Below are 27,329 nucleotides of genomic sequence, written 5' to 3' on the forward strand. Positions count from 1 at the left end.
GGGTCATGGGTTCAGGTTCATGGGTTCAGGTTCAGGGTCATAGGTTCAGGTTCATGGGTTCAGGGTCATGGGTTCAGGTTCATGGGTTCAGGTTCAGGGTCATAGGTTCAGGTTCAGGGTCATAGGTTCAGGTTCAGGGTCATGGGTTCAGGTTCATGGGTTCAGGTTCAGGGTCATAGGTTCAGGTTCATGGGTTCAGGGTCATGGGTTCAGGGTCATGGGTTCAGGTGAATGGGTTCAGGTTCATGGGTTCAGGGTCATGGGTTCAGGGTCATGGGTTCAGGTGAATGAGTTCAGGGTCATGGGTTCAGTTCAGGTTCATGGGTTCAGGGTCATGGGTTCAGGGTCATGGGTTCAGGTTCAAGGTCATATGGTCAGGTTCATGGGTTCAGGGTCATGGGTTCAGGGTCATGGGTTCAGGGTCATAGGTTTAGGTTCATGGGTTCAGGTGAATGAATTCACGTTCATGGGTTCAGGTGAATGGGTTCAGGGTCATGGGTTCAGGTGAATGGGTTCAGGGTCATGGTTACTGGTAAGTTTACTTTTTACCTTCATCATGTTTGAAAATTGGACGATTCAGGTTGAGCATATGAGGAAAACATGGTTGGCAGACGTCATAACCTTGAGTTAGTGCAAGGTATTTGCAGATCTTGGCTCCTTATTGGTCCTTTTATCCTTGATTTTCCTTATAGGTCCTAAGATGGGTGGCCCTAATAATAAGTGGGCAGGTTTTAGAGGGAAGGGATCAAACAACTTTTTTTTTTTCATTTTTGATCTATATTAATTTATTTTTAATTAATTTATTTTAATTATTTATTTTCACTGGCGTTTCCACATAAGTGGAAAAAAAGATCCGCACTCCGGTTGTTGCTCTTAAAATTTCTTCATTTTATTGAATAGCCACAGTGATCAAACGCAGAATAAGTCAGATGTCATAGTTAGGCCTAAGGCCTTATAGGCTGAAACGCGTCAACTGACTTAATCTGCGTTTGTTCACTGTGGCTTTTCAATAAAATGAAGACATTTGAAGAGCAACAAGCGGAGTGCGGATGATTTTTTCCACATTACTCGGCCAGCGACTGTGGATCGATCACCCGGGAGCTCTGCTGTCTATGTGGTGATTGGTTAGTAGCACTGACTTCCCTGTTGGTCTTTACATAAGATATCGGACCAAACATATGAAGTTGGGAGGTGTTGTAGTAGTTCCTGTTTATATATCAGGTTAGTGACACGTTGTACAGGAAAAAATGAGCCATTGATTTCCCAACATAAAGACGCATCTGCTGTTCTGCAAAAAAGCTGCGCAACTTTCCAACCTCACATGACTTCAACACTTTTCGGGAAGTTATTGCAAGTTTACATTCACTTCTTCCTAATTTGTGTGACATTTATGGTCTGCCCAGTACTGTGCAAATGTAACAATGTCCCTCATTCATGTAAAAATTAACCACTTCAGCTCTGGTGCCTGTAAACCTCCTTATACATCAGAATAATGTCACTACTTAAAGTGATACACACGCTGTATAATGTACATCCTCCCTTCTATCTGTGTGGGGGTGACGGCTCCGTAATTTCATTATTATAATTGAAAAAAATCCTATTGGATATCCAGCTTTCACATGACCCGGCTCTCTCCCAGCCTGTCTGCAGGGAAACATAAGTAGGAGGAGCTTCTAGTCCTCTGCTGCCGGTCACATGTTCAAAATAAAAAATAAAATAAAACAGCCTTTGGAATACGGAGTAAAAATAAATAATATCAATAAACTGTTTAAAATTGTCATACAAATCTTTATTATTTTTTGGCAATAACATGATGTGGGCGGATTTCTGCCAGTCATAGACTGTGTCCCGCCCCCTCCAGACTGTGTCTTAGAATGAGAGGGAGGTGAAGCCTCCATTAATCTATACGCAATGCATTGTGTTTAGCTGGTTAGTGGGCATGGTGGAGGAGGAGGGGGGGAGTGGCCTGTCACTGTGTATACGCCCACGTGTGTGGCTCTATATGACCACCATGGAAGACACTATTTATTCATCGTTTTATGATGATGATTTTGGGACACTTTAATATAACAAAGTAATAAATATCTGTTTAATTTTTGTAACACATTTTTTGGCAATATTATCTTGAAAAAAAAAAAAATGTTATATGTAATCTATAGACAAAAACAAATCAAAAGAAAAAAAATATATTTTCTTAAATTCTTCAGCAGTTAGTTTTTTTAAAAAAAAACATTTTACCTGAAGAGGTACATAAAAGGTACAAAGAGCAGTAAGAAGGGTCACTGGTTCGAATCCCACCCACGACACTACCTGCATGGAGTTTGCACATTCTCCCTGTGTTGGGTTTCCTCCGGGTACTCCGGTTTCCTCCCACACTCTAAAGACATGCTGGGAGGTTCATTGGATCCGGTCTGAATTGTCCCTAGTATGTATGAATGTGGGTTGGGACATTAGATTGGAAGCTCCTTGAGGGTAGAGACTGATGTGAATGTACAATGTATATGTAAAGCGCTGCGTAAATTGACAGCGCTATATAAGTACCTGAAATAAATAAATAAATACATGATTGTAAAGGCAGAAGGTGCATTCTATGCATTAATATAAAAAGACCTTCTGTGTGCCCCTCCCCCCTCACCCCCCTAATACTTACCTGAGCTCCCCCCAGATCCAGCCATGTTGCACAAGAGACTCGGCTGCCCTCTCCTTTCTCATTGGCTCCCGCTGCTGTCAATCAAAGTCAGTGAGCCAATGAGGAGAAATAGGGGGTGGGGCTGAGCCACGGCTCTGTGTCTGAATGGCTGCTTGCTGTGGGGGCACTGGACAGGGGGGAGGGGCCAAGAGTGGCAGGGAGGGACCCGAGAAGAGGAGGATTGGGGCCGCTCTGTGCAAAACCAACTGCACAGAGGAGGAAATTATAACATGTTTGTTATTTTTAACTAAAACAAAAAAAAAAACCTAAGACTTTAGTATCACTTTAACCTCTTGCTTACCGGGCACTTCCCCCCTCCTATCCAGACCAATGTTCAGCTTTCAGCGCTGACGCACTTTGAATGACAATTACGCGGTCATACAACACTGTACACAGAGGACATTTTTATCATTTTTTCACCACAATTAGAGCTTTCTTTTCAGGCTTTTTGATCACCTCTGCAGTTTTTACTTTTTGTTAAAAAAATGTAAAAAACTGAATTAAAAAAAAAAAATGTATTTTTTTATATTTTGTTATAAAAAATTTAAAACGGGTCATTTTTCTCCTTCATTGATGTACGCTGATGAGGCGGCACTGATTGGCACTATAGGTGGGCATTGATAGGTGGCACTGATGAGACAGATGTGCCTCTTCCACTTCTGGACCGATGTCCCTCACATCTGAGCCGGTGATCGGCTTTGTTTTCTGAGTAGAAAAAAAAAACGATTCCCAATCTTTTGTTTACATCATGTGATCAGCTGTCATTGGCTGACAGCTGATCACATGGTAAGGGACCGGCCCCTTCCTTGGATCGGTGATCACAGTGCGTTCGGCGCGTGCCCTGCAGGGCGTGTGCACAGGGGAGGGGTCATATGACGGCCTCCCGGGAATTCAGGTCTGCGCTGTATTCGGCCATAGCGCAGGTGTCAAGTGTTGAAGTGCAAGTCCAGCCTATTCCTAACTAACCTTCAACCTGCTCCCTCCCCCCTTCTAATCCGATTCTATCTACCCTGTGATAGGAAGATCTGTACCTCTTCTGAGAGCGTTCCGGTCACATGATCAGTGTGGGGGATGCCCCATAGTAAGTCTATGGGTGACCTCGCCGCTCGGCACTGCACCCAGTTTTGGTGATCTCCCCTCTTCACTGAAGCCGGATGCTGGAGAGGTCATGTGACCGGACCAGAGCGCTCTCAGAATAAGTACAATGCATCCGGAAAGTATTCACAGAGCTTCACTTTTCCCACATTTTGTTATGTTACAGCCTTATTCCAAAATGGATTAAATTCATTATTTTCCTCAAATCTCTACAAACATCCCCCATAATGACAACGTGAGAGAAGTTTGTTTGAAATCTTTGTAAATTTATTAAAAATAAAAAAATTAAAAATCCCATAAGTATCACAGACTCCTCCCATGTACATAAGTATCACAGGCTCCTCCCATGTACATAAGTATCACAAGCTCCTCCCATGTACATAAGTATCACAGGCTCCTCCCATGTACATAAGTATCACAGACTCCTCCCACGTACATAAGTATCACAGACTCCTCCCACGTACATAAGTATCACAGACTCCTCCCCTGTACATAAGTATCACAGACTCCTCCCATGTACATAAGTATCACAGGCTCCTCCCATGTACATAAGTATCACAGGCTCCTCCCATGTACATAAATATCACAGGCTCCTTCCATGTACATAAGTATCACAGACTCCTCCCATGTACATAAGTATCACAGACTCCTCCCATGTACATAAGTATCACAAGCTCCTCCCATGTACATAAGTATCACAGACTCCTCCCATGTACATAAGTATCACAGACTCCTCCCATGTACATAAGTATCACAGACTCCTCCCATGTACATAAGTATCACAGACTCCTCCCATGTACATAAGTATCACAGACTCCTCCCATGTACATAAGTATCACAGGCTCCTCCCATGTACATAAGTATCACAGGCTCTTCCCATGTACATAAGTATCACAGACTCCTCCCATGTACATAAGTATCACAGACTCCTCCCATGTACATAAGTATCACAGACTCCTCCCATGTACATAAGTATCACAGACTCCTCCCATGTACATAAGTATCACAGGCTCCTCCCATGTACATAAGTATCACAGGCTCCTCCCATATACATAAGTATCACAGGCTCCTCCCATGTACATAGGTATCACAGGCTCCTCCCATGTACATAAGTATCACAGGCTCCTCCCATGTACATAAGTATCACAGGCTCCTCCCATATACATAAGTATCACAGACTCCTCCCATATACATAAGTATCACAGCCTTTGCTCAATACTTTGGTGAAGCTCCTTTGGCACCAATTACAGCCTCCAGTCTTGTTGAGTATGATGCTACCAGCTTGGCACACCTATTTTTGGGCAGTTTCTCCCATTCTTCTTTGTAGGACCTCTCCAGCTCCATCAGGTTGGATGGGGAACATCGGTGCACAGCCATGTTCAGATCTCTCCAGAGGTTCAAGCTTAGTTAGGAATAGGCTGGACTTCCACTTTAATTCCGTAGTTTAAAATTATACTAAAATTATTTTTCTTAAAGCAAAGTTTTTTTTGTTTTGTTTTCTTAATAATATTGCACATTTTCTTTTAATGTCATAGTAAAAAAAAAAAAAATGTATTAAAAAAAATGTAATTAAAAAAAAGCAAAAATTTAGTAGCAAAATAATAGGGGAAAAGGGGAGTTAATTAGGGTTTATTAGAGTATTGTTTCTTTAACTGATGTCACGCCTTTGATCTAAATATGAATGGTATATTAATGAAACGATATATTGATCTTGTTCTTGAAAATATAATTTGAAACTAAATTCCTGGGACTTTTCAGGTGCTACAATGAGAAACTAAATATATACACCAAATAATGAAAACACCTTATTTATTGTTCCAAAAACTGTACAAAGTTACAACAAAAAAACAAGATATGTTTTAAATCTTATTTGCATAGAAAGAAAAGTATAAATTTGTGCTGCTACCGCACATAATCCCTTCAATGTCCCACCAGTCAGCACTTCACAAGTTGTCATGGATGGGGGGGGGGGGGGGTTTATACAGTTTTTTGTGTTAATAAATAAAACATTTTGGAGTATATTATTGTAGCACCTAAAAAGTCTCAGGAATTGTTTCAATAATGTTCTTTCAAGTCTACATTTTATTTTTTTGATAATGATGTAAATTTCTTAGGAATCCATAAAGGCCTTTTCTTCTTTCACCTCATATGACGGATGACAGGTCCTCTTTGCAGCTTTTACTACTGGCCGTTTGTCAGGAAAATAATTGGTCGTGGCTTGTCAGTACTTTCTGCCTACGCATGTCAGTATTTCCTCAGTCACAGTGATTCATCTAAAATTTGCCAATCTCACGTCTGGCAGCGCACTGGGCTGGTCCCCTTGGCTTCCCCTCTTGCACAGGATTACGGGCGTCTAAAGCCACATAATACATTACAGTTTTCTAAAATTCTGAGGAATGATACAAGAAAATCAGAGTTCAACTTTAGATATTTCTTGTGCATGGGAATATTTTGCAGTCTGCAGGTGGCGCTCTACTCTTCTTTTCACATATTTTCCTTTATCTAATTGGATCCTTTGTTGTAATATCAGCAGTAGGGATGAGCCGAACACCCCCCTGTTCGGTTCGCACCAGAACCTGCGAACAGGAAAAAAGTTCGTTCGAACATGCGAACACCGATAAAGTCTATGGGACACGAACATGAATAATCAAAAGTGCTAATTTTAAAGGCTTATATGCAAATTATTGTGTTAAAAAGTGTTTGGGGACCCGGGTCCTGCCCCAGGGGACATGTATCAATGCAAAAAAAAGTTTTAAAAACGGCTGTTTTTTCGGGAGCAGTGATTTTAATAATGCTTAAAGTGAAACAATAAAAGTGTAATATTCCTTTAAATTTCGTAGCTGGGGGGTGTCTATAGTATGCCTGTAAAGGGGCGCATGTTTCCCATGTTTAGAACAGTCTGACAGCAAAATGACATTTCAAAGGAAAAAAGTCATTTAAAACTACTCGCGGCTATTAATGAATTGCCGGTCCGACAATACACATAAAAGTTCATTGATAAAAACGGCATGGGAATTCCCCACAGGGGAACCCCGAACCAAAATTAAAAAAAAAAAATGACGTGGGGGTCCCCCTAAATTCAATACCAGGCCCTTCAGGTCTGGTATGGATATTAAGGGGAACCCCAGCCAAAATTTTTTTAAAAAATGGCGTGGGGTCTTCCCAAAAATCCATTCCAGACCCTTATCCGAGCACGCAACCTGGCAAGCCCCAGGAAAAGAGGGGGGGACAAGAGAGCGCCCCCCCTCCTGAACCGTACCAGGCCACATGCCCTCAACATTAGGAGGATGCTTTGGGGTAGCCCCCCAAAACACCTTGTCCCCATGTTGATGAGGACAAGGGCCTCATCCCCACAACCCTGGCCGGTAGTTGTGGGGGTCTGCGGGCAGGGGGGCTTATCAGAATCTGGAAGCCCCCTTTAACAAGGGGGCCCCCAGATCCCGGCCCCCCCTGTGTGAAATGGTAAGGGGGTACAAAAGTACCCCTACCATTTCACTAAAAAACTGACAAAAATGTTAAAAATGACAAGAGACAGTTTTTAACAATTCCTTTATTTAAATGCTTCTTCTTTCTTCTATCTTCTTTCTTCTATCTTTCTTCGGTTTCTTCCTCCATCTTCTTCTTCTTCTGGTTCTTCCTCCGGTGTTCTCGTCCGGCATCTTCCTCCGCGGAGCCGGCGTCTTCTTCCCTTCGTCTTCTCGGGCCGCTCCGCACCCAACATGATGGGAGGCTCCCGCAGTGTGACGCATCTCCTCTTCTGACGGTTCTTAAATAACAGAGGGCGGGGCCACCCTGTGACCCCACCTCCTCTGACGTCATGGGGAATGCCACAGAGAAGTCCCCATGCGTCAGAGGGGGGTGGGGTCACCGGGTGGCCCCGCCCTCCGTTATTTAAGAACCGTCAGAAGAGGAGAAGCGTCACACAGCGGGAGCCTCCCATCATGTTGGATGTGGAGCAGCCTAGAAAACGAAGGGAAGAAGACGCTGCGGAGGAAGATGCCAGACGAGAACACCGGAGGAAGAACCAGAAGAAGATGAAGATGCAGGAAGAAACTGAAGGAAGATAGAAGAAAGAAGAAGCATTTAAATAAAGGAATTGTCAAAAACTGTCTCTTGTCATTTTTAACATTTTTGACACTTTTTTTGTGAAATGGTAGGGGTAAGTACCCCCTTACCATTTCACACAGGGGGGAGGGCGGGATCTGGGGGTCCCCTTGTTAAAGGGGGCTTCAAGATTCCAATAAGCCCCCCGCCCGCAGACCCCCACAACCACCGGGCAAGGGTTGTGGGGATGAGGCCCTTGTCCCCATCAACATGGGGACAAGGTGCTTTGGGGGGCTACCCCAAAGCACCCTCCCAATGTTGAGGGCATGTGGCCTGGTACGGTTCAGGAGGGGGGGCGCTCTCTCTCGTCCCCCCCTCTTTTCCTGTGGCCTGCCAGGTTGCGTGTTCGGATAAGGGCCTGGAATGGATTTTTGGGGAGACCCCACGCCATTTTTTTTAATTTTGGAGTGGGGTTCCCCTTTAAATCCATACCAGACCTGGAGATTCTGGTATAGATTTTGAGGGGGACCCCACGGCATTTTTTTTAAATTTTGGCCGGGGTTCCCCTTAATATCCATACCAGACCTGAAGGGCCTGGTATGGAATTTAGGGGGACCCCCACGTCATTTTTTAAAAATTTTGGTTCCCCTGTGGGGAATTCCCATGCCGTTTTTATCAATGAACTTCTATGTGTATTGTCGGACTGGCAATTCATTAATAGCCGCGGGTAGTTTTAAATGGCTTTTTTCCTTTGAAATGTCATTTTGCTGTCAGACTGTTCTAAACACAGGAAACATGCGCCCCTTTACAGGCATACTATAGATACCCCCTAGCTACGAAATTTAAAGGGATATTACACTTTTATTGTATGACTTTAAGCATTATTAAAATCACTGCTCCTGAAAAAACGTCCGTTTTTAAAACTTTTTTTTGCATTGATCCATGTCCCCTGGGGCAGGACCCGGGACCCCAAACACTTTTTATGACAATAACTTGCATATAAGCCTTTAAAATGAGCACTTTTGATTTCTCCCATAGACTTTTAAAGGGTGTTCCGCGGCTTTCGAATTTGCTGCGAACACCCCAAATTGTTTGCTATTCAGCAAACTGGCGAACAGCCGATGTTCGAGTCGAACTCGAAGCTCATCCCTAATCAGCAGATGGATGGGGGGGGGGGGGGGGTCCTCCATTATGGGACAGTCAGACTGTAACACCCACCTTTACTAGGATCCACTTCCGAGTCTCCTTTCTGGCTGCCGGAACTTCCAGGTTTCACCTGTCCTGAGTGATCTCTGCTTGAATGGTGATGCCAGCTGTGGGTTGGCATTTGGGGGTGTTGCTACTCCTTAGCTGAACCCCCCCCTCCCCATGCTTCCAGAGTGTTACCTTCATTCTCATGCCCAAGAAGTGAAGGTGAGTATCATAAAACAACATAGCAACATAAAACAGATGGCCAGTGTAACACAGAGCCCAGGGCGGGCTGGCTGTTTGATCCCGGGTTCCATCCCCTGATAGGCACATGGCAGCCAGGCACGCGGTACTTCAGTCATTGGCAGTTTATTTTCTGGATTGGGGTGAGCCTTAAGATTCTCCAAAACAGCAGAATGCAGCAGAGGACAATTCTAACTAATCTGCTTCTTCAGGGGGAAACCACCCTCATGAATTCATAATTTAGGAGAAGTACAACGCAGAGGACTCCTTGGCAGAGGTAAAAGTCAGACAAATGAAGTGAGCTCTCCCAAGGTGGCAAGGACAGTCTCTAAGATCCTTGAGGTGGGTGCTCGCTGTGTCCAGGGTACTGTAATGCTTCCTGTAGTACCAGCCTCTGTACTGGGTGCCCCCTGCCTGGATCCTCTGCATGCTCCCAGCACTGCTTCAGGGTGCTCTGGACAAGGGTCCCCAAGCTTGAGCTGGGACTCCAAAAAGGATTTCTTCTGTCTTTTAGATATCAGAGGCCCTCAGGCTGAATTTTCTTCACCCAGGAACAAAAGATGGCTGTTCTAGGCCCCAGACTATTTATACCTCTCTCAGCCCCCTGCTGGTCACTTTCCTGACCTGGAATTGGCTGAGGCTGTATGACTATTCAGGCCCGGTCCTGCCTCTCCCACCCACTATATTTCAGAACATATTAGAATGCAGGAAGAAGTAGTTGAACCTGCACCAGCGTAACCCAGAACAGCCAAAAGCAATTGAGTACTGCTACAGGGGAACTAAAAACTACATTTACTTCAACTATAGCAACCTACCTAGAAGGGTGATATACAATAAATACACGATGGAGGTTTTAACCCTTCTCTACTCTGTCCAAAACTGAAACAAAGGTTTTCGGTATACCTGAACTTTACATCAAACAGTAATTCTGATTGGTCTTTTTGGGTAAACCATCATGCTCTGGGAATCCTTTGAGATTAGGGATGGGTGCCAAAGGGGACATTTTCTTGAAGATATATAAAAAAAATTATCTACTTTTATTTACTAAATATCTAAAAAAAATCTATTTTTATTAATCTTTGTTTTCATTACTTGGAGTGTGTGGTGCTTTTTGTTGTACTTAGAGTAGTTTAGTTAGTAAATTTAGCATTCATTTTTTTCGTGTTCCCCAATCTCCTCCTTGCACTCCCATGTTCCCCAATCTCCTCCTTGCACTCCCGTGTTCCCCAATCTCCACCTTGTACTCCCGTGTTCCCCAATCTCTTCTTTGCACTCCCGTGTTCCCCAATCTCTTCTTTGCACTCCCGTGTTCCCCAATCTCTTCTTTGCACTCCCGTGTTCCCCAATCTCCTCCTTGCACTCCCGTGTTCCCCAATCTCTTCCTTGCACTCCCGTGTTCCCCAATCTCTTCCTTGCACTCCCGTGTTCCCCAATCTCTTCTTTGCACTCCCATGTTCCCCAATCTCTTCTTCGCACTCCCGTGTTCCCCAATCTCCTCCTTGCACTCCCGTGTTCCCCAATCTCTTCTTTGCACTCCCGTGTTCCCCAATCTCCTCCTTGCACTCCCGTGTTCCCCAATCTCTTCCTTGCACTCCCGTGTTCCCCAATCTCTTCTTTGCACTCCCATGTTCCCCAATCTCTTCTTCACACTCCCGTGTTCCCCAATCTCCTCCTTGCACTCCCATGTTCCCCAATCTCCTCCTTGCACTCCCGTGTTCCCCAATCTCCACCTTGTACTCCCGTGTTCCCCAATCTCTTCTTTGCACTCCCGTGTTCCCCAATCTCTTCTTTGCACTCCCGTGTTCCCCAATCTCTTCTTTGCACTCCCGTGTTCCCCAATCTCCTCCTTGCACTCCCGTGTTCCCCAATCTCTTCTTTGCACTCCCGTGTTCCCCAATCTCTTCTTCGCACTCCCGTGTTCCCCAATCTCCTCCTTGCACTCCCGTGTTCCCCAATCTCCTCCTTGCACTCCCGTGTTCCCCAATCTCTTCTTTGCACTCCCGTGTTCCCCAATCTCTTCTTTGCACTCCTGTGTTCCCCAATCTCCACCTTGCACTCCCGTGTTCCCCAATCTCTTCTTTGCACTCCTGTGTTCCCCAATCTCTTCTTTGCACCCCCGTGTTCCCCAATCTCTTCTTTGCACTCCTGTGTTCCCCAATCTCTTCTTTGCACCCCCGTGTTCCCCAATCTCTTCTTTGCACCCCCGTGTTCCCCAATCTCTTCTTTGCACCCCCGTGTTCCCCAATCTCTTCTTTGCACTCCTGTGTTCCCCAATCTCTTCTTTGCACTCCTGTGTTCCCCAATCTCCTCCTTGCACTCCCGTGTTCCCCAATCTCTTCTTTGCACTCCCGTGTTCCCCAATCTCTTCTTCGCACTCCCGTGTTCCCCAATCTTCTCCTTGCACTCCTGTGTTCCCCAATCTCTTCTTTGCACTCCCGTGTTCCCCAATCTCTTCTTTGCACTCCCGTGTTCCCCAATCTCTTCTTCGCACTCCCGTGTTCCCCAATCTCCTCCTTGCACTCCCGTGTTCCCCAATCTTCTCCTTGCACTCCTGTGTTCCCCAATCTCTTCTTTGCACTCCCGTGTTCCCCAATCTCCTCCTTGCACTCCCGTGTTCCCCAATCTCTTCCTTGCACTCCCGTGTTCCCCAATCTCCTCCTTGCACTCCCGTGTTCCCCAATCTCCTCCTTGCACTCCCGTGTTCCCCAATCTCCTCCTTGCACTCCCGTGTTCCCCAATCTCTTCTTTGCACTCCCGTGTTCCCCAATCTCCTCCTTGCACTCCTGTGTTCCCCAATCTCCACCTTGCACTCCCGTGTTCCCCAATCTCTTCTTTGCACTCCCGTGTTCCCCAATCTCTTCTTTGCACTCCCGTGTTCCCCAATCTCCTCCTTGCACTCCCGTGTTCCCCAATCTCTTCTTTGCACTCCTGTGTTCCCCAATCTCCTCCTTGCACTCCCGTGTTCCCCAATCTCTTCTTTGCACTCCCGTGTTCCCCAATCTCCTCCTTGCACTCCCGTGTTCCCCAATCTTCTCCTTGCACTCCTGTGTTCCCCAATCTCTTCTTTGCACTCCCGTGTTCCCCAATCTCCTCCTTGCACTCCCGTGTTCCCCAATCTCTTCTTTGCACTCCCGTGTTCCCCAATCTCCTCCTTGCACTCCCGTGTTCCCCAATCTTCTCCTTGCACTCCTGTGTTCCCCAATCTCTTCTTTGCACTCCCGTGTTCCCCAATCTCCTCCTTGCACTCCCGTGTTCCCCAATCTCTTCCTTGCACTCCCGTGTTCCCCAATCTCTTTTTTGCACTCCCGTGTTCCCCAATCTCTTCTTTGCACTCCCGTGTTCCCCAATCTCCTCCTTGCACTCCCGTGTTCCCCAATCTCTTCTTTGCACTCCTGTGTTCCCCAATCTCCTCCTTGCACTCCCGTGTTCCCCAATCTCTTCTTTGCACTCCCGTGTTCCCCAATCTCCTCCTTGCACTCCCGTGTTCCCCAATCTTCTCCTTGCACTCCTGTGTTCCCCAATCTCCTCCTTGCACTCCCGTGTTCCCCAATCTCTTCTTTGCACTCCCGTGTTCCCCAATCTCCTCCTTGCACTCCCGTGTTCCCCAATCTTCTCCTTGCACTCCTGTGTTCCCCAATCTCTTCTTTGCACTCCCGTGTTCCCCAATCTCCTCCTTGCACTCCCGTGTTTCCCAATCTCTTCCTTGCACTCCCGTGTTCCCCAATCTCTTTTTTGCACTCCCGTGTTCCCCAATCTCTTCTTTGCACTCCCGTGTTCCCCAATCTCCTCCTTGCACTCCCGTGTTCCCCAATCTCTTCTTTGCACTCCCGTGTTCCCCAATCTTCTCCTTGCACTCCTGTGTTCCCCAATCTCTTCTTTGCACTCCCGTGTTCCCCAATCTCCTCCTTGCACTCCCGTGTTCCCCAATCTCTTCCTTGCACTCCCGTGTTCCCCAATCTCTTTTTTGCACTCCCGTGTTCCCCAATCTCTTCTTTGCACTCCCGTGTTCCCCAATCTCCTCCTTGCACTCCCGTGTTCCCCAATCTCTTCTTTGCACTCCCGTGTTCCCCAATCTCCTCCTTGCACTCCCGTGTTCCCCAATCTTCTCCTTGCACTCCTGTGTTCCCCAATCTCTTCTTTGCACTCCCGTGTTCCCCAATCTCCTCCTTGCACTCCCGTGTTCCCCAATCTCTTCCTTGCACTCCCGTGTTCCCCAATCTCTTTTTTGCACTCCCGTGTTCCCCAATCTCTTCTTTGCACTCCCGTGTTCCCCAATCTCCTCCTTGCACTCCTGTGTTCCCCAATCTCCTCCTTGCACTCCCGTGTTCCCCAATCTCTTCTTTGCACTCCTGTGTTCCCCAATCTCTTCTTTGCACTCCCGTGTTCCCCAATCTCCTCCTTGCACTCCTGTGTTCCCCAATCTCCTCCTTGCACTCCCGTGTTCCCCAATCTCTTCTTTGCACTCCTGTGTTCCCCAATCTCTTCTTTGCACTCCCGTGTTCCCCAATCTCTTCTTTGCACTCCCGTGTTCCCCAATTATCTCAGCATTTTCTAACCTCCCTTCAGCCAGATACTGGTGAGATCTGTGATGATCTTTTCTTACAATAATCTGAAAGCCATGCACCTCCTTTCTTACGCACACGCTTGCTCGGCTGTCTTGAGTGTAAAGGTTGCCATGACATAGTTGCCAAGTGTTTCAGATTCAGTTCCACCATTACGGGGCACAGGCAGTACTTCTATACCGGGCCTGATGGGGTCAGTAGGAGGCCCAGCAGGATCTGTATATGAGCAGCCCCAGTGAGCCCAGGTTAGCAGGCGTGGTCTTCTAAGGCGGGGGCATGCTCTGGCGGGGGGGGGGGGGTACTATGGTCCCAGTGGCTACAGAGCTGATCTACAGACTGAAGGGGCGCATCAAGCGGGTCTTTTACCTCACCAACAACAGCATCAAGGATCTCTGACAGCTGATCTGCTTGGGCTTTTCTGCTGAGCCCAGAAATCTGTTCAGTACGGATTGCGGGGGTGGGGGCAGGCTATGTAAGGTGGGCTGTACCTCTCGTGGTGGCCCTTATTCTACAACATGATGTTGATTAACGTTCCCTCACCAGGATCTCTAATCTGGAAATTGTGGAGGAGAAGCAGTTAAGGCAATTGGGAATTTGCAAGGTGCGGCATCAACAATGTCAACCAATGAGAATCACGCTTTCCGTGGTCTGAATGAACAGAGCAGACGTGGATATGAATGGCGTATAAATTCTGTGATGTGGAAATCTCAGTCATAAAGAAAAAGCAGTACCAGGCGATTATCTCCTTCTGTGGTCATCTTATCACCAATGCTTGTCACACATCTGGATTATATAATTGTATTTCCCCAAAATCTGCAACTAGTTACATTTTGCTAAATCATTCCTCCTTCATTGGTGCCAAACACCAGATCCTGGAAAAGTTCCATCGTGGTCTCCAATGTGTTCTCTTCCTGTTGAGAACAATCGACCCGATTTCCCCTAAACATCTTCCTCAGCTGGCTGATCGCCGTCACATTGTTTAATTTCCTAATTATGATGAATGGGAATAAGTTCAGATTCTGTATAAGAGAGAAGGTCCAGGTTTTGTTTTGTATCCATGGCCACACATTGGATGTTTTCACCACACGCTGTTATAACGTCCTAAATCTTAAATCCTTCCCCGCAGGTTGACTGACTACCAACTGAATGCCGGATATTCTCGATGGCCTACTAAAGTCAGCGAGGTAAGGAAGTATTCTATAGTCAATAAAGGAGTTCTGCAGTTATTTTATGACTCCATCCTTTCCAAGGTGTCACAGCTAGACTCTGACTAGACAAAATCTTCAGAGAACAATGGTGTGGCCCCTAAAAGTCGCACATCTAGGTGTCCTGGAGTGGTGAGTAGAGTGGCAACCTCAGTCTGGACTCCAACCAGGCCACACCCCCAACGCGTTTCACTCCGGCCCCTGGAGCTTAGTCATGGGGATCACCACTCCAGGACACCTAGATGTGTGACTTTTAGGGGCCACCCCATTGTTCTCTGACACCTTACAGGAACCAGGACAGGTTCCATCCCCTGTCAGCACTCTAACAGCGGCTGCGGAAGCATTGATTACATACCCCTTACCACCGAGCCATTTCCTATACAAAATCCTCTGTTATCTCATAATATATCTGCAGAATCTGGAAAGACAGAAAACTGGAGATTCTGATGGTGATATCTCACCACTTGGCAGTTCCAAGAAAAATGTTAACATTTCCTCAAAGCTCCCTAAATTCAATCCTAAAGAAACAAAATTGTCAAAATTGAAGGTGTTCTTTAAGAGGCGGTTCACACTGGTCCGACTTCCAGAGCACAAGACGCATTTTATGTCACAATCAATGGTTCTCTATGAGAGCCGTCTTAACTGGTCTGACTTGTGTTCCTGCACTACTTTGGTCCAACTTGGGCATCATTTCAGCCCATTGACTTGAATGGAAGTCGGGATCATCATTTTGCTGTGGGGTCCACCCCATTTTTTATGTTTTTTTTTTTGATGAATGCAGCATGAGGTTTCCGTCATACCAGAACCAAAGGAATTGTTTTGATTGGTCAAAGGACAAGTCATAATCATCTCAAAGTCGTTCATTGAAGTCGTATGGAAGTTGCAGGGCAAAGTCAGATCAGAAGTCGTACGTCTTTTGTGTCGGATCAGTGTGAACCTAAAGGAGGAGTCACCAGTGCGTATCAAGTTCATGCATCAAAAATATTCAATAAAAACTTGGCTTAGACTCCACAATCCCCAAAGTTATACTCAATTCACAAACATTACATTCTGGAAACCGTCCAGCACTTTATAAATAATACAAAGATATAATTTTATTACAATCCTAGAAAAACACTAGACCTGGCCCCCGCGACCTGGCCCCCATGACCTGGCCCCCGCGACCTGGCCCCCGCGACCTGGCCCTTGTGACCTGGCCCCCGCGACCTGGCCCCCGCGACCTGGCCCCCACGACCTGGCCCCCGTGACCTGCCCCCATGACCTGCCCCCATGACCTGGCCCCTGGGACCTGCCCACATGACCTGGCCCCCATGACCTGGCCCTTGTGACCTGGCCCCCGCGACCTGGCCCTTGTGACCTGGCCCCCACGACCTGGCCCTTGTGACCTGGCCCCCACTCACACACTAGAGCCTTTCAGTGTATAAGACGGGACCTAATTAATCATGGTAGACAATCTAAGACAGATCTTGTGGTTGATTTACAAAAACTGGAGAGTGGAAAATCTGGTGCAGCTGTACATGGCAGCCAATCAGCTTCTAACTTCAGCTTCTCCAATGAAGCTTTGACAATAAAATCTGGAATCTGATTGGGTTTCTATGCAGAGCTACACCAGATTCTGCACACTCCAGTTTTAGTAAATCTTCCCCCCTCGTGTATCTTAAAGATGCATAAGAGCATTAAACATTTTTATACTGAAGTCCTTCTCAAAACAACATTTACATGACGGCCCTTTTTTATGTGGAAGGTCCATTCCAGACCCTTCCACATTGTTGGATAAAACACCCAATGGTCCCTTTCTTGTTCTATGGAGAGAGGTTCTGCAGAATGGAGATCCACCACATAGTCCTCATATACACCTCCACAGCGAGGCTTTCAAACTGCACACTTTCCACCAAGAGCCACACATTCAATGCTGGTGTAGATGTGTGATAAACATTCTCCAAGCTGTAGATGAATGAGGGAGAAATGGAATAGATTTGTCTCATCTGAACCATAACAGGTATTGCACAGGTTTGGACTGATTTACCAAAACTGGAGAGTGCCAAATCTGGGGCAGCTCTGCATAGAAACCAATCAGCTTCCAGGTTTTATTGTCAAAGCTTACCCGAAGAATCTGGTTCCCATGCAGAGCTTCACCAGATTCTTCACTCTCCAGGTTTAGTAAATCTCCCCCATAGTTCCTCAGATGGTCCAGGCATGTCTTCCCAACACAGTAAATATGTCTGCAATATTGCACCATCAATGTTGTGTATGTTGTTCAGCCAAAGCCCTGAAGATGTGAAATATGGCAGCAATACTGATGAAGAATCCATGAATCCAAAACAGGCTCAGTACTTCGCTATCCAAGAATCCCAATGGTGGCCCCAGTGCAGGCCACAGGAGAGCTGGGGAAGTAATTGGGGAGGCTGACCGCTTTCACTGGTCCAATCAGATACATCAATACAGTTCAGACATTCATTCCACAATTCATATCTCTGCTTCAGGAAACAGGACTATGTGTACCCCCCTCCCCCCCCCCGTTCACCTTTTATCCATGGTGGATCTCCATTCTGCAGAACCTCTTTCCATCCCAATAATAAGTGACGAGTTCTCTGTGTGTTCCTATATAACAAAAAAGGGACCATTGGGCATTTTATCCAATGATGTGGAAAGTACCATAAAAAGGGCCGTCATATAAATGTTGTTTTGAGAAGGACTTCAGTATAAATGTTTATGGCTTTTATGCATGTTTAAGATACACCGGGGGAGTGGCGGCCCATCCATTGGGGTGCAACCCCCTCCTTCCAGACCACCCCCTATATGAATAGCATGAAGCTATCCACAGCCGCCGTGGCCTCCCCCTATTCATGCGTCTTTCAGAACGCCGGGCGCATGAATTACAGCAGCCAGGGTTTTTTTTTAAGCACCTGATTAGAGCCAGAGGCTCTATAAGGCTTCAAAATAGAGTGGGCTCGGGTCGCAGAGAATGAATATTTGCCATTGAAACATTGATCCTCAATCCGGCCAATCAAATGCGGGTGTGAGATCCGTTTTCCGATTGGCCGCCGAGGAGGAGGGAGGAAACGGAAAAAGCTGCCGCCACTGTCACCGTGATGACCCATAGAGAGCAGGTGAACGGAGGCAGTCGCTGCCAAGCAGGGGAAGCCACCGGTGATGAGGTGAGTGCTACCGACCGGGGGGGGGTGCCATACTGTTTGCCTGCCCCCCCCAAAAAAAATCCACTGGCCGCCACTGCCCATCATCCATGTTGGTCTTTCCATTTAGGGAAATGTAAAGGGAGAATTGGGAACATGCAAAGGTGGTCGGGATCACCCCAAATTCAAAGTAGGTGGGATCCAGGAACCATGGCAAGGAGAAATGGACATTGAAGTCCTCAAGAACTGAAAGAAGAAATACCACCAGGATCTACCCATCATTGAGATGACACCACTGGGTGGACTTGTCCTTTTTTGTAATGTCTTTCCAAACATGATGTATTGTTTCTTGTTACAGGACTGGGTGCTCCACACATTGTCCCAATCCAACCTGACCAAAAGGTGAGGACATTTACCTATTTATCTTCTCTTTCCCTCCCCTCCTCTTACATATAGTTACATAGAAGGTGAGGTATAAAAAAGATACAAGTCCATCAAGTCCAACCTATGTGTGTGATTATATGTCATATTACATTGTATATCCCTGTATATTGCGGTCATTCAGGTGATTATCTAATAGTTTCTTGAAGCTATCAATGCTCCCCGCTGAGACCACCGCCTGTGGAAGGGAATTCCACATCCTTGCCGATCTTACAGTAAAGAACCCTCTACGTAGTTTAAGGTTAAACCTCTTTTCTTCTAATTTTAATGAGGGGCCCCGAGTCTTATTAAACTCCCTTCCGCGAAAAAGTTTTCTCCCTATTGTGGGGTCACCAGTCCGGTATTTGTATATTGTGGGGTCACCAGTCCGGTATTTATATATTGTGGGGTCACCAGTCCGGTATTTATATATTGTGGGGTCACCAGTCCGGTATTTATATATTGTGGGGTCACCAGTCCGGTATTTATATATTGTGGGGTCACCAGTCCGGTATTTATATATTGTGGGGTCACCAGTCCGGTATTTATACAATGAAATCATATCCCCTCTCAAGCGTCTCTTCTCCAGAGAGAATAAGTTCAGAGCTCACAACCTTTCCTCATAACTAAGATCCTCCAGACCCTTTATTAGCTTTGTTGCCCTTCTTTGTAGTCGCTCCATTTCCAGTACATCCTTCCTGAGGACTGGTGCCCAGAACTGGACAGCATACTCCAGGTGTGGCCGGACCAGAGTCTTGTAGAGCGGGAGAATTATCGTTTTATCTCTGGAGTTGATCCCCCTTTTTAATGCCAATATTCTGTTTGCTTTGTTAGCAGCAGCTTGGCATTGCATGTCATTGCTGAGCCTATCATCTACTAGGACCCCCAGGTCCTTTTCCATCCTAGATTCCCCCAGAGGTTCTCCCCCCCAGTCTATAGATTGACTTCAGATTTTTGCCACCCAAATGCATTATTTTACATTTTTCTACATTGAACCTCATTTGCCATGTAGTCGCCCCTCCCCCATTAATTTGTTCAGGTCTTTTTGCAAGATTTCCACATCCTGCGGAGAAGTTATTGCCCTGCTTAGCTTAGTATCGTCTGCAAATACAGAGATTGAACTGTTTATCCCATCCTCCAGATCATTTATGAACAAATTAAATAGGATTGGTCCCAGCACAGAACCCTGGGGAACCCCACTACCCACCCCTGACCATTCTGAGTACTCCCCATTTATCACCACCCTCTGAACACGCCCTTGTAGCCAGTTTTCAATCCATGTACTCACCCTATGGTCCATGCCAACGCACCTTATTTTGTACAGTAAACGTTTATGGGGAACTGTGTCAAATGCTTTTGTAGAATCCAGATACACCACGTCTACAGGCCTTCCTTTATCTCTTCTCTTCCCTCCTCCTCTCTATCTAGTTTGGAGTAGAGAATGTTAAAGAGAAATCCCAGGTATGGATATTTTATAAATAGTTCCCTTGATCCAGGTTGGACGGATGTAACTCGGTATCTGCCATACATGGCGGGTGCCTCTGGAAGCTGTAAATCACTTAAAGCAGAACTCTACCCATAACAACTTGATAATAAATAATAATCTTTTTAGCAAGGAAAATCCATTCCAGAATAATAATTCTGTTGTGCTGTAAATTGCCTCCAGCATTGCTCCTGTTTCTTCTTGTTCAATAATTGGTCCCATTAATGAGCCGATTTGGTGATTGGTTCTCCAGAGAGGCGGGAGACTTCCAATGCTAGGACCTTCTAATCACAAAGTCGCTCTACCTGTCTGCGATTTCCCACCTGACTCTTCATTCCCTCTGGTAACTGCAAAGACTCCTCTCTTCTCTTAAACACTTTAATTCTGCCTTTCTAAGAATTTCAAACTACTGTCTATACTTGTTTGTTTTTTGAAAGTGTCACTTATTTTGTCTTCTGCTGCCCTGAACAAGATCCAACATTTCACCTTATTCTGTTGCCCCTTCGTGCACTGTGTCCAGACCAGTTGTAAAACCCCACCCCCCACAAGCCTGGTTTTATCAGCTTCTAATTGACTCATTTTGAATCTCCCCCCCCCCACCCCAGTATAAATGTAATTCCTTTCTTGGGACAGCTGGCGAGGGTTTAGGCTGGTCACTCCTGGCACAAAGTGTCACACCGGAAACAAGTGTTTGGCACTTATAAACGGGCACTTTGACTAAGGCACTGCTACAAAAAAGTAAGTACAGACATTATTGTTCCACAGCTATTTTCCAGGAAGTTCCTCTTCATTCTCTAACTTTCCTCAGCCTTCCTTCTATTCCCCGCTTCCCATCCCCCAACATGATCACACTAATCTTTGTTATAATGTCCTCTCTCCTCAAACTCTCATTTCTTTATCCCCCCTCTCCAGCCCCCAACCTTTACATATCTCCCTCGCTTCTGCCCACTCAATATTACGCCACTTACCACCTCCTGCTCATTCTAAGCCCTCACAGTATCACCACATCCATTCCACCACAGCATCTGCTCTCCTATAAATTCCACTCCCGCCTTACCGCCCTCACCCTCCTACTACTCCTAATGTCTGGGGACATCGCACCAAACCTCGGCCCTCCCACACCCAATTTCCAACGCCAAGATCGGCCATCTACCTCCTCCAACAGTAGTCGTAACTCCCACCTTCTCATTCCAATTCCCGTGATTCCACAAGTCAGCCCCCCTCTTTCATGTGCCCTCTGGAATGCCCGCTCTGTCTTCAACAAACTAGCTTCTGTCAATGACCTTTTCTTCTCCAAATCCCTTGATCTATTTGCTATAACCGAAACCTGGCTCCAGGAATCTGACACTACCTCTCCAGCTGCCCTGTCCCACAGTGGCCTTCTCTGGACTCACTCCACCAGACCCAGTGGACGAAAAGGAGATGGTGTCGGACTTCTCCTCTCCCCACAATGCACCTTCCAGGTTCTTCCCACACCTCCCTCTCTTTCCCCCTGCTCTTTCGAAGTTCACTGCGTTCCTCTTTTCTCTCCAGCTTGTCTGAGGGTCGCAGTCATTTATCGGCCTCCTGGACCAGTGTCACGCTTTCTGGATGACTTCTCTGCATAGCTACCCTACTTTCTCTCATTCGAAGTGCCTGCCATCATCCTAGGTGACTTTAACATTCCAATCAATGTTAATAATGCTACCACTTCTAAACTACTCAACCTAACCTCCTCTTTTAACCTAACACAATGGACACAAATTACCACTCACTCCAATGGCAACACTCTTGACCTCGTATTCTCCCATCGCTGCACTTCCTGCAATCTCTCTAACACCCCCTTTCCTCTCTCTGATCACAACCTTATCCGTTTCACACTCACCTTGTCTCCTACATCCCATGCTGCCAACCCACAAACCACTACCCGTAGAAACCTTCGCAACCTCAAACCTTCCTTCTTCACTCTGCTACTGATGGCCTTTATGACAAAATCTCACCCCTGTCCTGCCCAGACCTAACCACTTCCATCTACAACACCACGTTGTCATCCTCCCTAGATGTACTTGCTCCTCTTTCTACACGCAGAACCAGGCCCCATCTGCCACAACGCTGGCAAACAGACGACACCAGAAGTCTCAAGAGACACAGCCGTGCTCTTGAGCGAGGATGGCGTAAAACGAAATCCCTGCAAGACTTTACCCTCTACAAATCTGTCCTTCTCAAATACAACTCCTGCCTCCACACTGCTAAACAAACCTACTACAACACTCTCATCAAAACCCTCTCATCCAAACCTCGTCAACTCTTTTCTACCCTTAATTCCTTACTTCACCCCCCACTGCCCCCACCCACCAACTTGCTTACTGCTCAACATATTGCCACCCATTTTAATTGCAAAATCGACACAATTCGCAAGGAGATAGCCAACATTCAAACTCCTCCGCTACCCAACACATCGGGTCCAACACCACACTCAATACTCTCCTCCTTTTGCCCAGTTACCACAGATGAAGTTGATAAACTCCTCTCCATGGCCCACCTCACTACCTGTACCCTGGACCCTGTCCCCTCACAATTACTGCGACCACCTTCCCGCTCTATCCTCAACTCCCTAACCCACATCTTCAACCTCTCCCTCTCCTCCGGCACCTTTCCTTCCCCACTAAACATGCACTGGTTACCCCCATACTCAAAAAACCCTCACTAGACCCCACCTGTTTGAATAACTTAAGACCCATCTCCCTGCTCCTGTTTACCTCCAAGCTCATCGAACGCCTTGTCCATGACCGAATGAGTCGCTACCTCACAGACAACAACCTTCTCGACCCCCTACAGTCCGGCTTCCGCCCACAACATTCTACTGAAACTGCCCTACTAAAACTCACCAATGACCTACTAACTGCTAAAACCAATGGGCATTACTCCATACTCATACTCTTAGACCTCTCTGCTGCCTTTGACACAGTCGACCACCTGCTGCTCCTCAGCAAATTACACTCCCTTGGCCTTCGTGATTCTGCATTATCCTGGTTCTCCTCCTACCTATCTCAGCGCACTTTCAGTGTCACTTACAACTCCATCTCCTCCGCTCCTCTTCCTCTCTCTGTTGGGGTACCCCAAGGCTCTGTCCTTGGGCCCCTCCTATTCTCGCTCTATACCTCTTCCCTGGGCCAGTTGATAACGTTCCATGGATTCCAATACCACCTCTATGCCGATGACACCCAGATCTATCTCTCCACTCCTCAACTCACCCCCACTATCTCCTCACAGATCTATCTCTCCACTCCTCAACTCACCCCCTCCATCTCCTCACAGATCTATCTCTCCACTCCTCAACTCACTACCTCGATCTCACGGATCTCAAACTTACTGAATGACATCTCGGTATAGATGTCACACCACTTCCTCAAACTTAATCTTTCTAAATCTGAGCTTGTTATATTTCCTCCTTCACAGTCCCCTCCCCCTCCTATGACTTCACCATTAAGATCAACAACACAACCATTGGTCCCTCCACACATGCCAGGGTGCTGGGTGTAATCCTTGACTCTGACCTCTCCTTCAGCCCCCATATCCAATCACTGGCTAAATCCTGCCACCTTAACCTCCGCAACATCTCCAGAATTCCACCCTTCCTGACTAATGACACCACAAAGAAACTTCTTCACTCCTTGATTATTTCCCGCCTTGACTACGGCAACTCTCTCCTTAATGGCCGACCCTTACACAGGCTCCTCCCCCTTCAGTCTATTATGAATGCTGCTGCTAGACTAATACACCTCACTAATCGATCCGTGACTGCTGCTCCTCTCTGCCAATCCCTTCACTGGCTTCCCCTCCCCCACCGTATAAAATTCAAAATATTAACCATAACATACAAGGCCATCCACAACATCGCCCCCATCTACATCACCAACCTCATCTACAGATATTGTCCAAATCGCCCCCTCCGCTCCTCCCAGGACCTCCTGCTCTCTAGCTCCCTTGTTACCTCCTCCAATGCAGGACTTTTCCAGAGCCTCTCCCATCCTCTGGAACTCCCTGCCCCAGTATGTCCGATCAGCCCCTACCCTGTCCACCTCCAGGACTTCTCCAGAGACTCTCCCATCCTCTGGAACTCCCTGCCCCAGTATGTCCGATCAGCCCCTACCCTGTCCACCTTTAGGAGATCCCTGAAAACTCATTTATTCAGGGAATCCCACACCCACATAACAACTGAGCCACCCCCCCATCAAATCCTTCCCTGCAGCTATTACCTTTTGTACCACCTCCCCCTCCCTTTAGAATGTAAGCTCTACGAGCCGGGCCCTCCTGTACCTTTTGTATTGTACTGTACTGTAATTGTGTTGTCCCCCCTATACATTGTAAAGCGGTGCGTAAACTGCCAACGTGCTATATAAATCGTGAATAATAATAATAATAATAATAACAATGTATACAATCCAATCCTAAGCAATGGAATTTGGTGTTTGCAGAGACGGGGTGGCAAAACTCAACTTCTACTTCCAAGAGATGAATTATAAAACCATCCAGGAATCGCCGACAATTAACGTAAGTTTGGATGTGAATTTATTTTATATTAGTTAGTGAGAAGATTTCCATATTATAATAACGGGGGGGATAGGAGACAGATATATATGTGTATATATATATATATATGGCAAAGGGGTCCGACTTATCTGGTGAGACTATTTATATTGCACTATGATCACTTTATTTAATAATTCTTTATCTATATATATATTTTATATATTTTTTATATTCATATTTGATTATTTAATGCACTGAAAATGATGATATATATTGTAACTTTACAAATGTAAAATCCTAACTATTCATAAGGTAAAAGAATCAACTGTTCAATCACAATAATTTGGATTCAGACCATTTCCCCAATTCCCAGGTTACCAATTATCAGTTTATATTATCGATTAGGAGAGGCCAGCGCTGTTTTATTTTATTATTTTTATGTACATTATGTATATTCTGAACAGAAGCCGGCCCACATATAAGGATATCCAATTCCAAGGAGCGAATAAAGTGGAACTAAACCGCAGGTTATAGAAAACTGCGAGCGGCGGCTCTTTATTACAGGAGAGATATATAATACCAATACTATAATACTCACCTACCGGCATTTTCCTTCGGTTGTACACTGAGCTGCGCATTCCTGACACCCCCCAGGCTGTGCCAAAAAAAAAACCTGTCTCCTGTGCGCATGCGCAGGATGACATCATGTCCCACCAGCCAAGTAACAGGCCGGAAACCCGGCACCTGGGGAGAAGAGGAGGGGGGAGGGGGACTCATGCAGATAGCAAAGGGGGGAGGGGGATGAAGGAGGGAGGGGGAGGAGTCTCATGCAGATAGCAGAGGGGGGAGGGGGAGACTCATGCAGATAGGAAAGGGGGGAGGAGGATGAAGGAGGGGGAGGAGGAGTCTTATGCAGATAGCAGAGGGGGGAGGAGGAGTCTTATGCAGATAGCAGAGGGGGGAGGGGGAGACTTATGCAGATAGCAGAGGGGGGAGGGGGATGAAGGAGGGGGAGGAGGAGTCTCATGCAGATAGCAGAGGGGGAGGGGGAGACTTATGCAGATAGCAGAGGGGGGAGGGGGAGACTTATGCAGATAGCAGAGGGGGGAGGAGGAGACTTATGCAGATAGCAGAGGGGGGAGGGGGAGACTTATGCAGATAGCAGAGGGGGGAGGGGGAGACTTATGCAGATAGCAGAGGGGGGGAGGGGGAGACTCATGCAGATAGCAGAGGGGGGAGGGGGATGAAGGAGGGGGAGGAGGAGTCTCATGCAGATAGCAGAGGGGGAGGGGGAGACTTATGCAGATAGCAGAGGGGGGAGGGGGAGACTTATGCAGATAGCAGAGGGGGGGAGGGGGAGACTCATGCAGATAGCAGAGGGGGGAGGGGGATGAAGGAGGGGGAGGAGGAGTCTCATGCAGATAGCAGAGGGGGAGGAGGAGTCTCATGCAGATAGCAGAGGGGGGAGGGGGAGACTTATGCAGATAGCAGAGGGGGGAGGGGGAGACTTATGCAGATAGCAGAGGGGGGAGGGGGAGACTTATGCAGATAGCAGAGGGGGAGGAGGATGAAGGAGGGGGGGGGGGAGTCTCATGCAGATAGCAGAGGGGGAGGGGGAGACTTATGCAGATAGCAGAGGGGGGGAGGGGGAGACTTATGCAGATAGCAGAGGGGGAGGAGGATGAAGGAGGGAGGGGGGGGAGTCTCATGCAGATAGCAGAGGGGGAGGGGGAGACTTATGCAGATAGCAGAGGGGGGAGGGGGAGACTTATGCAGATAGCAGAGGGGGAGGAGGATGAAGGAGGGAGGGGGGGGAGTCTCATGCAGATAGCAGAGGGGGAGGGGGAGACTTATGCAGATAGCAGAGGGGGGAGGGGGAGACTTATGCAGATAGCAGAGGGGGAGGAGGATGAAGGAGGGAGGGGGGGGAGTCTCATGCAGATAGCAGAGGGGGGAGGGGGAGACTTATGCAGATAGCAGAGGGGGGAGGGGGAGACTCATGCAGATAGCAGAGGGGGGAGGGGGATGAAGGAGGGGGAGGAGGAGTCTCATGCAGATAGCAGAGGGGGGAGGGGGAGACTTATGCAGATAGCAGAGGGGGGAGGGGGAGACTTATGCAGATAGCAGAGGGGGGAGGGGAGAGACTTATGCAGATAGCAGAGGGGGAGGAGGATGAAGGAGGGAGGGGGGGGGGAGTCTCATGCAGATAGCAGAGGGGGGGGAGGATGAAGGAGGGGGAGGAGGAGTCTTATGCAGATAGCAGAGGGGGGAGGGGGAGACTTATGCAGATAGCAGAGGGGGGAGAGGGAGACTTATGCAGATAGCAGAGGGGGGAGGGGGAGACTTATGCAGATAGCAGAGGAAGGGAGCAGCAGACAGAAATGACACTCAGTGCTCTGGACTGAGGTAAGTACACACTATAGAGAGAGATGCTTTGTTCAGATTTCATGTCCATTTGATGGACTTGTGTCTTTTTTCAACCTCACCTATTATGTAACTACATGTCCGAGGTTTACAACCACTTTAAAGCCCACTTAAAGGGCCACCAGAGGGGGGGGGGGTGGTTAAGGAGACCAATCAGGAGAGTAATATGGGGTCTGCCATGGATGACATTCTGTTGCTTGGTTGTGACTTTTAGTATAAAGATTCCAGTGACCCTGAAGAAGAACGCAGATGACAAGGATAAGTTGGCACAAATGTGTTGAATTGTAAGTCTGGTAATTTGCTGCACATTGTCATCGGCATGTTGTACAC

At 47.1% G+C, this 27,329-nt stretch overlaps 1 protein-coding gene across 1 annotated transcript in view; it reads left to right on the forward strand.

Moving 5' to 3' along the window:
* SCNN1A (sodium channel epithelial 1 subunit alpha) overlaps nucleotides 1-27,329 on the forward strand; it is a gene marked incomplete in the record, with an annotated part of 208,237 nt that overhangs the window by 159,600 nt on the left and 21,308 nt on the right. Inside the window, 3 exon segments of the mRNA XM_073595368.1 lie at nucleotides 14,948-15,005; nucleotides 18,519-18,562; nucleotides 24,521-24,596. Of these exon segments, the coding sequence (XP_073451469.1) occupies nucleotides 14,948-15,005; nucleotides 18,519-18,562; nucleotides 24,521-24,596 (178 nt within the window).

This window comes from Aquarana catesbeiana, linkage group LG08 (genome assembly GCF_042186555.1).
Source record: "Aquarana catesbeiana isolate 2022-GZ linkage group LG08, ASM4218655v1, whole genome shotgun sequence".
Classification (NCBI taxonomy): Eukaryota; Metazoa; Chordata; class Amphibia; order Anura; family Ranidae; genus Aquarana; species Aquarana catesbeiana.